The sequence below is a fragment of the Saccopteryx bilineata genome, chromosome 1 (genome assembly GCF_036850765.1).
Source record: "Saccopteryx bilineata isolate mSacBil1 chromosome 1, mSacBil1_pri_phased_curated, whole genome shotgun sequence".
Classification (NCBI taxonomy): Eukaryota; Metazoa; Chordata; class Mammalia; order Chiroptera; family Emballonuridae; genus Saccopteryx; species Saccopteryx bilineata.
Genome location: NC_089490.1, coordinates 161,536,894 through 161,552,865, shown reverse-complemented (window position 1 = coordinate 161,552,865; position 15,972 = coordinate 161,536,894). Strand labels below are relative to the sequence as shown.

General features: G+C 44.5%; 1 protein-coding gene across 3 annotated transcripts in view; it reads left to right on the top strand.

Moving 5' to 3' along the window:
• The window catches only part of PINX1 (PIN2 (TERF1) interacting telomerase inhibitor 1), an 87,930-nt gene extending 73,658 nt beyond the window's left edge, over positions 1-14,272 (top strand). For all 3 annotated transcript variants that reach the window (XM_066278833.1, XM_066278811.1, XM_066278822.1), the window contains one exon: positions 13,572-14,272. In XM_066278833.1, the coding sequence (XP_066134930.1) occupies positions 13,572-14,045 (474 nt within the window). In that variant the 3' untranslated portion in view covers positions 14,046-14,272. The remainder of the gene's footprint in view (positions 1-13,571) is intronic.
• The last annotated feature ends 1,700 nt before the right edge of the window (positions 14,273-15,972 follow it).

The following is a 15,972-nucleotide window of genomic DNA, read 5'->3' as shown; positions in this document are numbered from 1 at the left end:
ATTCCTTTGCAATATGGAAATGGAAGTATGAGAGCCCTGGCCCCAGCCAACACTGGTTGTCTAAATGGAGGCACTTCTACCCATAGAGAGCATTCCCTCTGCCACCTATGGTGTATAACCCTCCCACCGGAGCATCCACAGCCGACTGGGCTTGTGCTACGTGCCCAAGAGCCAGTAGTGCGTGGCACTTAGGGGCAGGGCTCCAGGCAAGGAAAGTGGTAGTGCATTCCAACCAGAAAGGAAGTTCTTGTAAAAACTTCTCTCCCTGTTGCAGCAGCTATAACAAAAAGAGATATAAAACTTGTGTTTTCTTTGTAAAGGCAGTTTTATTTGGGCCAGACAATTTTAAGATATATTAAAACCTCATCTCTTTTCCTCATTCTATACCCCTTCCTACCTCGTATCCTCCAGTCCCCAAGCTGCTCCACACCCAGCCCCCCTCCGGCTAGCTTAGTTTATTGCCAGTCATGGTGCTGTCTGCTTTGGAAAGTAGCAGGAAAAGCTGATAAGGCACAGAGGGCAGAAATCTCTGGTCTTATCTCTCCCAAGCACACGGTGCCGAGAGTGCATCCTTTTCCTGCCCTAGGACAAGAGACATAAACCGACCACCTCCCGGCAGCAAGGACTTCAAACAAGGTTCGGGGCCAGCCTCCACTTGCTGTGAAAGCCAAACAGGAGAAAGTGGACCATTGCCTTTCTGTCTTAGTACCAGTAAAAATCCCGTGTCTTCTAGATCAATGAGCATGGCTTCATAATAAGACACTCATTAAGAAAGAGGGAAGAGAAAAAGAAGGGGTCAGGGGAACTACCAAAAACAATCCAAGAGTTCTAAGTCACTGGGCTGTTCTGTTTGGCTGGACTTTTGCCAAGACATAGGTTTGGCCTGAAAGTATTAGATTTGGCCTTTTGTTTCTTGACAGATCAAGCAAATGGTTTTATTAGCTTATATGATAATAAAAAATCGATGCATACATATCCCAGTGTTGGAGGAGAGGAGTGAGATAGCTGCTTATTTTTCCTTATATCCCCCCCCCCCCCCCATCCTGCAGGGAAAGCAAAATTAACGTTCTGTCCCAGGTCTTCCTCCTGTGACATAATGAAACTTGTATGAAGAGGACCTTCCTTTAGATTAGAGTGTGGCCACGGTTGGAGAGAAGGCAGTGTTTTGTCCCTCAGGCTGTAGTCTGAAGGGACTGTGGTGGGGACAGTTGTGACGTGGGTTTGGGTGTTGCCATGTCCTGGCTTCTTGGTCTTCTTCAGAACCTCAGCAGGTAAAGCAGAAGAGTCAGCCAACTTGCTATCATCCTCAGTCATCTGGATCGGAGAGGACCCAGTTTGCGACCTCAGTCTTTATAGTGCTGAAGAGACCAATAGACAGCCACTTGTCGGAATTCCAAAAGTTAGCGACAACTTTGAGAATCATGGGTATTATGTAATAGCAAAGGTCCAGCTTTATTCTTGAAGGCTCCTTAGTCTCCTGTTGATGAGCACTGTGAAATTACCTTGGCTACAGTGACTGCTAGAATTTGCAGTGGACCATTATCACATGGCTGTTGTGTTTCAGCCTGTATTCCACAGAGCCCGAGGAGGTCCTCAGAAATGCCTCAAGGGTCTTACAGGAGTCATGAGGCCTTGAGCTTTGGGTTCCCCAGCCTCACCTCAGCCACAGTTCCTTGTGTTCTATACCGGCCTTCTGGTTAAGCCTTCCTTCTAAGGAAAGGTGTGCAGTGCCAAAACTTCAGTATGTTGTAAAAAAACCACTGTGTGATCCTACCTCCTTGTTTTGCAAATGATTCACTCTGAGGCCCAGAAAGGCCAGCAGCTTGTCCAAGCTCACACTTTCTGTCAGAAGTTTTGACACCCAGGTCATTGTCACTTCTACCGCACTGAATTTAGCACCGTTCTTTCCTTTAGCAGCTAATATTTTATACCAGTACCACTCAAGATATATGGGCCACATACCAGGACAGAAACTGATGGTAGGCAATTAGAACCTCTTATAGTAGTTCGATTTAACTTTTATAAATTGGAACCTGTGTTTTATAGTCTTTTAAAGTGTGTGTGTGTGAAAGAGATAGACAGAAGGCTAGATGGGGACAGACAGACAGTAAGGGAGAGAGATGAGAAGCATCAATTCTTAGTTGCAGCTCCTTAGTTGTTCATTGATTGCTTTCTCATATGTGCCTTGACCAGGGGACTACAGCAGACTGAATGACCCCTTGCTCAAACCAGATGAGCCCTCACTCAAGCTGATGACCTCGGGGTTTCAAACCTGGGTCCTCCATGTCCCAATCTGATGCGATATCCACTGCACCACCACCTGGTCAGATTCTTAGTAATTTTTAAAAATTTCTTTTGTCCCACTAGAGCCCAAGCTCTACCTTGATCAGGCATCCCTGATTCGACTCCCTGCACAGTGGGACACTCCTGCTTATCAGCAGGGCTGACGGCCTCTTCTAGACTACTCCTAAGGCGGCTATGACGACTCTACTTCTCAGTGCCAAGACCAACTGCCACCGGAGTAAAGACACAACCAACACACGTTAGTTGCAAGAATCACACAATCACAATTGTATGGGAGTTTGTTACTCACAAATCCTTTTGGCGTGCTTGGGTACAGCTTACAGGGGCCCCGTCAGCATGCTCCTTTTGGCTGTCCTTGGTCAGAATGGCATGGAGACAGACCACGTTCAACATTGGAGTCTGAGCAACTACTGCAGCAGGGGGGTCCATTAGCTTTGAGTACCTTTTCTGGCCAATGCCTGCTAACAGGTGTCAATCTACAGGATTATCACATCAAACCACCTTTTGAGGAGTTCTTAGCAAGAAGCCCTCTTTATGTTAATCTACTGAAATCAAGCCACCTTTAAGGTGTTCCTAGGGAAGCTTCTTGTTTATGTTAACCTACAGATTTATGCCATCAAGCCACTTTTTATCTATATATAACTTCACACACGCACTAACTGAGCCCTGTGCGAAAGGCAGAGTCTGCCTACATATCTGTACACACTAGATGAATTCCTATCAAGACTGCATAGCCTTATTCACTTGCCTTAATGGCTTTTAATATTATATCCTAATTTATTTCTATACATCTTCCATATTTTTCTATATTTCTATATATTTAATTACTATAACATTATATTACTCTAACAGTATTTTGTAAAAATATTGTCCCCAGTGGATTGTAGATTTTCAAGAGAAAATCTAATGGCACTTCATTCCTGGTAGTTGGAGAAGCACTGTGATACCCGGCATTGAATTTCCACAGAGGCAAGCCCGGCAGGCACTGCACACAAGAGGCAGGTCTTGCTTTCAGGAAACATTTTGGATTTTGAGCAGGTAGCGAGGCAGTATTACTTGTTCTTTTTTGTTTAAACTTTTAATATCCTTCTTGCTTATAAAATTTAAAAAAATATTGCTGTGTAAAACTAAGATTATATACTTAATATGCATAATAATATAGAAGAAGGATTATATATTTAACAAATGTTTATTTTTTTATGAGCTTTTTGGAATTGTAGTCTTAATTTAATTGGTTAGGGTTTGTTGAATGGGTTGAATGGGGTTGTTTTGTAGTTGATTTTCTTCTTTTGTTTTTGTCTGTTCAAAAAACAAATTCTCCCAATATGCTTTTTAAAAAATGTTTTATTGTGATAAGAGTAGTTACATGAGATCCTCCCAGATCTAATTTTTTATTTTATTTTTTATAGTCTGTCTCCCCCAAGATGGGAGCTCCTGCCTGGATCCCTGCCCCGGTCAGGTCAACGGTAGCTGCTCTATGTTACTGAAGGGCTGGGTGGCCAGATCTTGACGGACCTCAGCATCTCAAGATCTTTTTGTTGCATATTTACTTTTATTACATGACTCGATAAGTTCTGAATTTAATTTACTCTTACTAACTTAAATATTAAACACAGAAATATTTTGCTCTGTCAAATTTATTTCTAAAAATATTTTTAAAACATTTATTTGCTATTTGATTTCTACTCAATTAAAAAGAGTCTTTGTAAAGATTAATCTTAAATAGTATACAAGAATTGAGAGAGGGGACTTTTTTGTTTGTAACCTTTATTTGCCTAAATGAATATGCCTTCCTCTTAAAAATAATCCTGACTATTCCAGATTCATACTCTATCCCTAGTTTCAGATATGAGGTTCTCTAAAATCTTTCCAAAGTGCTATACTTTCTATAATAAGAAACTTAAATTTGAGTTGTCAGGATTTTTGAGCAATTTTCCAGTTTTCCTGTAGAGTAAAACTGAAAGAGACAGGCCCTGTGTGAGCCTTTGTTGCTGTGTTCTGAGATTTGGATACTAGCTTTCAACCACTTATAAAAGCCGTTTGTCCTGCCGCCAGAGAGCAGGGGAGGGAACCAGTTGACCTAGAATTATAAAACGTAGTCAATTTGGATTATTTTTAGACTTCATTCAGAGGAGTTGGTCAATTGATCATTTCTAGCTTTGGAAGAGCCTCGTTTATCTTATAATGGCTACTGTGTTGTGAAATGTTGTCACACGAGTTGCTGCAACTTCCCAAGTCTTTGGAACTTTCCGGGTGGAAGGAAACCTCCTTTTTTCTTTCTCTCTTTTTCCCCAGAGGCTGTGTCACTCTTGTCAGTAGTTCTGATGTCAGTTACTTGAGAAGTTGTTGCCATAGAGAACCATCCTCTTACAACATGTTTATGCTGGCTTTTCTTAATGAGTAGTAATTTGAGCAGCTGACTAGGCAAGTGGAAAAAAATGAACAGTTTTGTTAGCATTGGCCCTCATTTGAGGAATTTGGCATTATTTGTATTTCCCTACTAGTGTCCAGTGAAAAGCAAGATATTCTGTCCCTTCCCCATTATCATCTCTGAGACATCCAGTTCATTAGTCTGAGTTTTTAAATTCCAAGCAAGGTTCTGATGCCAAATTGTTAGAAAGGTACCTGTGTATTCTTCCAGTTTGTTAAGAGGTTTCTTTGAAGCCAGCTCACCCCACAGCCAAACTCTGTACTTGTCTAGCATCTTTTGCTCCTTGAAATCAGACAGCAGTTACCAGCCTCTCCATCATTTACTAGCAAAATCATTAAGATATCGAGATACTGAGATAGGAAACTTCATCAAAACCCGAAGTCCTCTGATTTTGTGTGTATGTATATATCTAACATTTCCATAAAGGAGATCATGTTTCATAGTAAATTTATTTACTCCTTTATTCATCCAGCAAATATTTACTTAACACCTTTTATGTTTACTTATATACTAGAGAAAAAACAAATTACCACTGATGAAATTCAAAACTATTTATAGACACTGATATTTGCAATTCACATGTCACCAAATACTCTTTTGATTTTTCCCCCCCTCCAACCAATTAAAGTGTAAAAACCATTCTTAGCTTGAAAGGGGTTACAAAGGTAAGCAGTAGGCTGAACCTGGCCTGTGGGCCATAGTTAACCAGTGCTGTTTTGGAGAGAACCCTCGGGAACTCCTGCCGAGTGGGCTTCTGCACCTGCCATGAGTTCCTAGGACCTGTTTGCACAGGCATACACACACCACACACACAGCCACACATCATTTTGTAGGTACTTTCTAATTGAGCTGCTGCATGACTCTAGTTCTATTAATAAATTTTTGGTTTTGACCCCCACTTCAAATCAAAAGGTCCCTGCACTCAGTGGAGTTTTTTATTTGTTTTTAGCTCTTGTGATACTGACTAGTACTAACGATGATTAGGTTTCCTGGGGAGATTCTCCAAGCCTGGTTATTACTGAGACTGTATGTGTTTAGTCTAACTCCAGGTGTGAATGATAGATAGATTGGGGGAAAAAAAACAACTCACAAGATTTTACACTTGGATAAACTTTTTGTGAATGCAAAAATAGCTCCTGTCAGTAAAACACCAAATGTTTTCAATCATATGAAACCCAAAATGGTGCCATAGAAAGCAAGGGAAGAAATGTCCATAGAGTGGCACTGTTCCTGCTTCCTAACTAGCAGTGTTGATCACTGCTCTAGCTCAGTCTTGGGAGGCAAACCCAGCTAATGACTCCCTAGATTCTGAAGCTTTCTCATGTTGTATTTTCAGCTCAAGATACAGTGTACACTGCACCATGACAACTTGCTAACAGGGGCTTCTGGCGGAGCTTTTATCCAACTGGGTATTGTGTCAGAATGAGCTCCTACCTTTGCCTCTGCTGTGCCTTAGAGCTCTCTTGCTCTTCAGCCTTTCCTCTGATGGCAAGAAGAGTCCAGCCCAGGCAGGCAGTTCTACTGCTGTGTTCAGCCAGCCCCACAGAATGAACATGGCAGTTCCCGTACATCTCAGCCCCTCACTTGTTTCAGATTTGCTTATCACCCGAATGATGGCTGTGGCAACATGGAAAACAGACCAGAGGAGAAATGTATGGGTCGTTGGACTGGGTCCCTCTGCATCACTAAGGCCACAGGGACTGATGGGCTGATCATACTAAAAGGCACTCACATGTACTGGCAGTAGTTAGAGAAGCAGTTTGTACCATACGACAAGGTGGCGTGTGATTAGCAGGGAATGGTTTTATCTGGATGGGAGGAGTATACACTGCAGAGTGCTGACTCTCTTTCCTTCCTACCCTTCCAAACCCCTTCTAGTCACAGCCCTGCCTGGCGTGCAGATGACTGCCAACAAATACAAGGCTTATGGTTCAGTGGGAGCACTTCCCAGCCTTGATCTGCTTGGGCTTGGTGTCTTCTGTGCTTTCCTTGAGCACTCTCCGTACGTTTGTTCCTTTTGGACAGGATGTACTCAGTACAAGTGAGATAGAAATGGCCTCTGTCCTCAGGGAACTTAACATTTCCCTGGGAATGCACTAAGGAGCAAGTTAAACAAAACCGGAAATAAAAGTAACTAATTGCTAATCACGAGGTTGTTCCACAGGGGATCAGGTTTGTTGAAGGAGACAGTATTATACTTGATCTTCAAGAAGGTGATTGCACGTGACTAACAAAGGATCTGGAAGGACACTGTAGCCCAGCATAGTGAGTGACTACCTCAGCCCGTTCTGCCCACTCTGTTGGCAAAGGGCTTAGTGCCCACACATTCCAGCACCCCCTTCATCTTGATGAGGCATGAAATCCCTTTGTACCTGAATTTATCTCTGTCCAAAGTGGATGGGTATAAATTCCACCTCCCAGGAATATGTCAAGACATAATTTTTGTTTGTCAGAACTGTCCTGCTATAAAGTTTGGAAAATACACAAAATGTTCTTTTAAACTACCCACTTGCCAAGCTTTCTTCACTCCTCACAGACTAATCCAAGACAAGCAGACGGCCAACGGGCGGGGTGGAGGTGTGTGCGTGCTCATCCCCGGCCAGCTGTCAGAGCTAGCACCCCCATTGCTACATCCATGGCCCTTGAGCCCATGGTGTCTGCTGCTTCTTTGGATGAGAAAAGTTCATTGAAGGAGTACTGTTGCAACACGATCTCCGTCTTAACATGGAAATCAAAAGGCTTCAATCATCTTGTCACTTAAGATCAGCAATGACATATGACAAAGGCTTTGAGATGAAAGGTTTTGCCTTTGAAACCTCATCCCTGGACTGGTATGCATATCATAAGTAGTAAGATTTAATATTTATGGTACATAAGCCCCACACACCTCACTAAATTCTCTATCCAAAAGATACTAACAGCATTCTGATGAGAATAACAAAAAAAGCCTCTTTATTTGGGCATCGTACTGGTAATGCATCCCAGTATGCATGTTTAAGTGACACAGAGGAACCAGAAGAGCCAGAGCAGATAATGCACTGGGCTGAAAAGCCTCTGTAGAGAATGCTGAGAAGAAACAGAGCAAGCTCATCGTCTGTAGATATTTGAGAAAAGTTGGCATGCATAGTTTGGGGCATCTTTCAGGCATCTGAGATGACTGTGATCTTATAATTAAGATCCTAAGGATCTCTCTCTGTAAGGCCCTGTGTCCTTTGCATCCACTCTTCCCATACCCCCAACCCTACCCATGATCCCAGTGGTAATTTGGAGTTGCCAGAGATAAGTTTAGGTTTTAAGGTTCTCCAGCTCGAATCATGGCCTACAGTACACAGTCCTAAACCACCTGAATCTGCCTATTACTGAGGAAGAACAGACAAAGCAACTTCACGGTGGAACGAACTCCCTGCCATACCAAGTGGTCAGTCTGTATCAGAAGTGTCCAGGTGGCAGCTGTCCAACTTCTGTCCAGCAGAGTCCTACATTAGGTGGGAAGTTGGACTTGAGTTATATTTCCTGTTTTATAACACACACACTTTGCCAGGTGAATTTATATACTAATTTGACAAATTATCATATTCTTAAAACCTGGCTTTTGGCTACTTTTTATTTATATGAATTACAAACTAGGTAATAGAGGTTTTTCTGTTTGGAAAGTAGTATCCATCTATTGTGGCATTTTTTCCCCTATATGAAGCCTTTACATCAGTTCCCTCATAAAGTTGGTCATGGACCTTAGCCCCTGGATTATGTGACCAATTATATAGAGAAAGAGGGACAGACCTCTGAAAGATGGAGAGGATCCCCCCCCCCCCAGATCACTACTGTGAGAGTCCAGTGGGGCGACATGTGATAAATATGACTGGCATGTTGAAGGCTTCACCTGTGCCTTTGTGTCTTTCTTACTAATTAAGGGGAAGGTAGAACAGTGGATATATCACAAATCTAGGGGGAGATTTTAAAGACTGCTTTGCTCTTTACCTAATAATTTCCCCTCCTTGTCCATTGAGCTTTTTCTTTGAAAAGAGTCTTCTGCTTGGTCCTGGATATGCACTGTTGCATGTGACCTGTCCCTGCCCAGCTGAGTGCAAACAATGCCTCTGAAATGACAGGACACCATGGTCAGCAAAATGACTGGGGACTTGCCCAGGCAGAGCCCTTGTCCCCACTAGTGCAGACTCCTCCTTTAGCCCTCACTGGACCCAAGTCACAGCCTTGACCTGCCATCAGTCGACGGCGATGGAAACTCTTGGCATCCAAGCAGGGTTCAGAGACTCTTAGTCTGTGGAGGCATAGAAGTCAGGAGAGACATTACCGGTTATCATTCCAGAAGCCTACCGCATTTTCACTTCTAGCCGGAGAGGAAAGTATTGGGATGATTTCCAGGCCTTAGGTTTAAAATAAATTTATATTCCAGTTAATAGTCACTCCAGTTTTTTGTTTTTATTGATTTTAGCTTCTATATAGTGTTGTTCTTTTAAACAGATTTTTAAAAACGATTCAGTACTTCAGCTCTTTGAAGTGGTATTCCTGGAGCTGCGCTTTGGCTGGGTGCTTTCTTACAGGTGGTAGAAGACTACTCTTTTCAGATAGGTAGACTGCACGGGGACTGGTGTTATTACTTCTGTATCTTGACTGGACCGTTGGGGTGATAGTTGTCTGTGAGCCACGCTCCTCTCTGCTGCCTGTTTCTCCCGCCTCACTGTCCCTTCTCTGCCCCCCTGTGCACAGAGGAATGGCTGACCCACGTGTCTTTCCAGAGAAGAGTTCATATTCGACCTTCACAAGACCTACTGATTTGACTTGATTTGATAACTGAGGCCCAGAGAGGTTATGGGTTCTACCTGAGGACCTCCTTTAGGTCACAGCAGGGATTGGAATTGTTTTTTGTTTGTTTGTTTTACTGAGATTTCCTGAATCCCTAAGTTTACATAAAAATTTAGGTAAGATGATTCATGCATTAACCACACCTCCCTTGGTAGTATTTTGTATGGAACTGGAAGTTTTAAAGTTATTTATTTACTTGTTTTTAGAATACTATTAGCAAATTGTAACATTTTCAAAGTTTACAAAGTAGTGAAAGTCATATTTGGTGTTAACAAGATTTTTTTTTTTTTTTTTTTTTTTGTATTTTTCTGAAGCTGGAAACGGGGAGAGACAGTCAGACAGACTCCTGCATGCGCCCGACCGGGATCCACCCAGCACGCCCACCAGGGGCGACGCTCTGCCCACCAGGGGGCGATGCTCTGCCCCTCCGGGGCGTCGCTCTGCCTCGACCAGAGCCATTCTAGCGCCTGGGGCAGAGGCCAAGGAGCCATCCCCAGCACCCAGGCCATCTTTGCTCCAATGGAGCCTTGGCTGCGGGAGGGGAAGAGAGAGACAGAGAGGAAGGAGAGGGGGAGGGGTGGAGAAGCAGATGGGTGCTTCTCCTGTGTGCCCTGGCCGGGAATCGAACCCGGGACTTCTGCACACCAGGCCGACGCTTTACCACTGAGCCAACTGGCCAGGGCCTAACAAGATTTTTTTTTTAAGGTTGAACGGAAATGTGGCAAGATCAAGCTGTCTCTATTTCAAAATACTAAAGAGTCATTGATTTTCTCAGGGCTTGTTCACTTTGAAGTTGAGACCAGATATGAAAAGTATTAGTTTTCTTGAAAAGGTGTACATTTTTTTATATTCATGGCCAAGAATATGGAAACAGGGATTAGAATCGCTGTAGTAAAGCTGGGTTTATGATTTATAAAATTATAAATTATGAGCTTGTAAAATTGGAGTCCTGGGCATTGCTCCTAGTGGAATCAGATTTGCGGCCCGCTTTGTTTCTATGGCTTTTAAAGCAGATGCATTGCTGCTGTGTGGGCGGGTGGCCGCCTCTGGCATTAAAAGGCTCTTCCCAGCAAGTCGTTGTTCTGCCCGCACTTTCCTGGGATAAACAGGATTCGGGTGCTGGCACCTCTCTTGCTGTCTCCGTGCCCTGCTAAGCCTATTGCGCAGTAGCCCGTGGTTGTTAAAATCTTTACCACCGGAGGAGTTGATTATGAGCACAGTTATTTTCTGGGATTAGAAAGGCCCTCTGAATTTAACAAGTGACTCAAAAATGGTCTTCTATTCCTTAATAATTAAAAATATGATTAATACCAGCAGTTGGTTCCCATGATTTAACTGAAAAGCAGGAATTCAGAAGGTAATGACAGGTGGGCAGGGTAAGGAGCCTAGGATATTACTTGAATTGGAGTTCCTGGGACACAGCTAGTCTCTAGAAGAGCTGAGTCATGTGAGACAGGCTCAATTTAATGCCATGAAACTCAATGAGACCTACTTGACATGAGCAGGCCCCCTTCACGGAGACTGTGTGGCTCCTTATCTGTCGCACTGGGGGGCTCACAGCAAGGGAGCCTCGAGAGGGCACGGGGGGGGGCTCACAGCAAAGGGGCCTCGAGAGGGCACGGGGGGGGGGCTCACAGCAAGGGGGCCTCGAGAGGGCACGGGGGGGGCTCACAGCAAGGGGGCCTCGAGAGGGCACGGAGGGGGGCTCACAGCAAGGGAGCCTTGAGAGGGCAGGGGGGGTGGCTCACAGCAAGGGAGCCTCGAGAGGGCACGGGGGGGGGCTCACAGCAAGGGGGCCTCGAGAGGGCACGGGGGGGGGCTCACAGCAAGGGAGCCTTGAGAGGGCACGGGGGGGGGGAGGGGGCTCACAGCAAGGGAGCCTTGAGAGGGCACGGGGGGGGGCTCACAGCAAGGGAGCCTTGAGAGGGCACGGGGGGGGGGGGGGCTCACAGCAAGGGAGCCTTGAGAGGACTCCGTTCTGCTGCTCCAGATTTCCACTCTTTTTCAGCATTTGAGGAGCAAAAAGACAGAGTGACCTTGTTTTTAAATCTATTGATCTATTTTTTAAATTTTTTTCAAAATTAACTGATGGAATTCCAGCCAAAATTAAATGCTGATAGGTAACATTTAAACTTCTTCCCAAAGTTCAGTTGGTTTATTCCACATGTTCTGCATTTTACATTTTGAAGTTTTAATTTTTTTTTTTTTTTTTGTATTTTTCTGAAGCTAGAAACCGGGAGAGACAGACAGACTCCCACATGCGCCCGACCGGGATCCACCCGGCATGGCCACCAGGGGGCGATGCTCTGCCCATTCGGGGCGTCGCTTTGTCGCGACCAGAGCCACTCTAGCGCCTGGGGCAGAGGCCAAGGAGCCATCCCCAGCGCCCGGGCCATCTTTGCTCCAATGGAGCCTTGGCTGCGGGAGGGGAAGAGGGAGACCGAGAGGAAGGAGAGGGGGAGGGGTGGAGAAGCAGATGGGCGCCTTTCCTGTGTGCCCTGGCCGGGAATCGAACCCGGGACTTCTGCACGCCAGGCCGACGCTCTACCACTGAGCCAACCGGTCAGGGCCTGAAGTTTTAAATTTTGACTGTAGATTTTGGATTTTTTTTTAGGCTGGGTAAAATAAGATTTGTGTTGATTGGATGAGGTGTGATGTTATTGGTAAGGTACTGGTGCCCTTTGGTGAGAGCGCTCTGTGCAGGCAGAACAATTATTTGAGGGGCAATGGCCACTCAGAACCCAATTGCCCTCTTATACACTGTAATGCCAGAATTTCAGATGTGGTGCTACTCTGATTCCCTGGAGCTAAGATTTACCTGCTGCTCCATCAAAAAATGCATGGCCCATTTATATGTGTTGGTTTGTAATAAAGTTAGAGCTTTTCCTGCCAAGTTGAAATTATTTGTAGCATCCTAATTTAGAAACTGAGTCAGTCATTCAGAAAACTCTTTTCCCGCCTCCCAACATGAGAGGGTCGAACAACCAGTCTCTTCCTGTGCAAGTAAGTGAATATGAAGGAAAGAGCCAGGTAATTATAAAAACCTAAGTTGAGCCTTATTGTTTAGTGGCTTGGTTATTTTAAAAGTGGGCAGAGTGATTCTAGGCATTGACTTTCCTGAAAGTATCGTCCTTATATTCTCCAGCGTGAAGGACCTCCCTTTGTACACACGCCTTTCATCTCCTCACTGCCACTTGCCGCAACCCAGATAGACCAACATTTCACTTTTTTATCCCAGCCTACTAGGTAGGAATTTTCTCTTGCTTCTCAAGCCTTCCAGTGGAATGTATTTATTTAAATTAAAATGTAACACAGCTATGAGTATCTAGTCCATGTCAGAGTAGGGATGGGGGCACCTCCCTGCTCTCCATCCGCAGCCGAGGTAAAGGGCTCCCAAGCTAACCTGTTCTTTATGGGAGGGTGGTGGGACACATGCATTTCCAAACCCTGGTGCCTTCTCCCCCCGCACAGCTTCCTAGGGACCACACTTTGCCTTTGGAGGAGAAAGAAGGTGTTTCCAACATGCCAGGCTCCAGGTTGGCATTTGGCTCCTGTTATGGAAGGGTTAACATATGCGTGTGGCATCTAAGTTTCTACATCAGTGAACAAAGCCCTGTAACCCATAAGGGAGCCGAACTGGGTGTCTAACAAAATCACAAAGCTCAAGGACTTCCATGACCCTCCTCTTCACCGGAAACTCTGGGAACTTACCAGTAATTGTCATATATAATATTGTTGCTTAGGTGCTATTTACCCAGAATTTCATTTAGATTTACGTGTCTTGCCAGCTAACTTCTGAAGGTAGCTTCAGTCTTTGTTCAACCTACCACCCTATGTAATGTTCAACCACCTTGTTCTCTCCTTTGCAGGTCAGCAGGGAGGGGCGGGGCGAGGTTGATGAGCCTGGTCTCTAACTGCTGAGTGCTGATGGCTCCAGCTGGAGGCCTCCTGGCTGCCCTGAGAGCTAAACAGCTGATGCTTAACCAGTTGTAACTCTTTCCCCACACCTTAGGACAATTCCAGTCCCACCACTCCAGATGGGAATGAAACTTCCACTACGACCACCAGTGCCTTCACCATCCAGGAGTACTTTGCCAAGCGGATGGCAGAGCTGAAGAACAAGCCACAGGTCATGGCTGCAAGGCCTGACCTTCCAGAGACCCAGATAGAAACGAAAAGGGGAAAGAAAAGAAAGAAAGAGGCAAAGGATAAATCTGTGGAGAATTACACCGAACCCAAGACCAAGAGAAAAAGAGACCAGGTGGGACAGCAGCTCAGAGGCCCGCACTGTGGCGAGAGCTCCGATGTTTCTGCAGGGGGTGGAGAGAGCTGTGTGTGGCCACTTGATGACCAAGACTTGCCACCAAAGCTCAAAAAAAAAAGGGAAAAGAAAAAGCTACAGAAGCAAGTTGAGGCAGCAGTGGATGCTACACTAGATGAAACACCAGTGAAAAAGAAGAAGAAAAAGAAGAAAGGTTCCAGATAAATTTTCTGGAGCTGGGGCCTTCCAACCACTCAGGGCACGCCAGGCAAACACCCTGGCCTGGAGTCAGAGCAGAGTTCACCCGGGAGAGTGTGTGCACATCTTTTAACATGCCCGTGGATTGCCGAGTCTCGCCCTCTCACCACGTTTTTCCCTAATCATATTCCCAGAAGAACTTTTTAATGTTCCAAATCATGGCTCTCATAAACAAATTTCTTTGTAGACTCTGAGACTTTCACCACGAGTGTTCATTCATATTTGTAGCAACACATCAAGTTATGTATGTGTACACATGTGTGTAGATATATCACAGTCTATATTTGCTTTTGATTCCCTTCAATAACAATGAATTGTGCTTCCTGCTGAAGGGCTTAGTCTAATTAAAGGATTAAGAGGCAATAGTTTAGAGTCAGTTCTTTTTGTTCTATAGCCAACCATACATTTTTGCCAAGTAGGTATTATATGATTACATTCTCAAATCAGAGAGTTGTTTTGGTTCGGTTTGGTTTAGTTTGGTTTGGTGCAGTTTTGATGGGGAAATTGCTTTAATGCGTATCTTCCGCTAAGCAATGGCAGCCATGTGTTCTGAGGGCCTCTCTCCAAGACTACAAAGTTTAAGTTAACTGACTAGGGACAGTTTAACCTTCCAGCTCTCAGGGACAGTAGGCAGTCTGTTTGGTTGTGCTTGAGGACAAATCCCGTATAGTGGGTTCTGCCATCAGGAGGTCCTCAGAAGGTTAAAAAAAAAATGGGAGTGTAAGGTCAGGAAATGAATTCTATCTGGAAATCAGTCACTGTCTAGATTGGAACTACCTTGTGAAAGTTCTTAAAAGTATTAACAGTATATAAATGTAGAAGCTACTTTTCAGTCCAAATGGTGTCACCTCGTTGCCTTTATACTGACTTCTGCCACACCCTGGCATCTCCCTGTGTGCTGCTTACCCAGATAGCTTCACACCCTTTTTGGGACACAATGAAAAAGAAATGCATGCTAACAGCTTAGAGGTCCAGCCCTATTGTTCTCTGCCTGTTTCTCCTCCCTTCCTTTGTTCTCTTTATCTCTTCCTTCTTTTCTGCTCCATCCTTTTACATTTACTCCCTCATCCTTGCACCCCCCTTATTTTCAATCCCAGCTTTCTTCTAACCCCTTTCTAGCTGCCTGTTCCCTGTCCTGCTCTTGCAGTCTTGGTGGTTGGACCGCCTCTGAGAAACCTGTCAGAGTGGCTGTGGGTGTGGCGGGCGGTGCAGGCTGGGTGCGCTGCCACTTGATTGATAGATTGCTACTGGATAACACAATCTGATGACCTTTTGCCCTGATTTTAACTCAGGATGTGTGTGTGTGTGTGTGTGTGTGTGTGTGTGTGTGTGTGTGTCATACATTAGATATGAAATGGCCCCAACATTCTTCAAATTGAGAAAATATGATATATTAAGAATGTTCGGTTTTAGTCTCTTAAGAATTCAACAGTGAATTGTTTTTAAAAAATCACACACACAACCCACAGAGAAAATTATTATGAATCCAGAGCCTGAGATGTAGTTCCTGAGTTTATCCTGAAGCACACTGTTCAGAATCCCAGGCTATGGTCCTTCAATAAAGCACCAAAAGACTTTTAAAGTCACTTTTTTTCGCAGAGGGCACATGCCCAAATTATCTCTGCTTGTCCAGTCTTGTATATTAACTGAGTTCCAGAAGGGAGTGGGCATATGTGAGTCCTAAAGGGAACTGTTTTTAAAATATATAGAGACTGGGATTGTTTTTTTTGTTTGCCTTTTGTTAACTTAAACTTTTTTAAAAACCAATAAAAATGAGAGCCAGGCGAATATACTGCGTTGTGTGCAGGAAGAGGGAGCAGGTGGGTGTTTAGGAAGCAGGTGAGAAGCATCTAAGTCGGGTGGGGCCATGGGGCCGGTGGGGGGACCAGAGCAG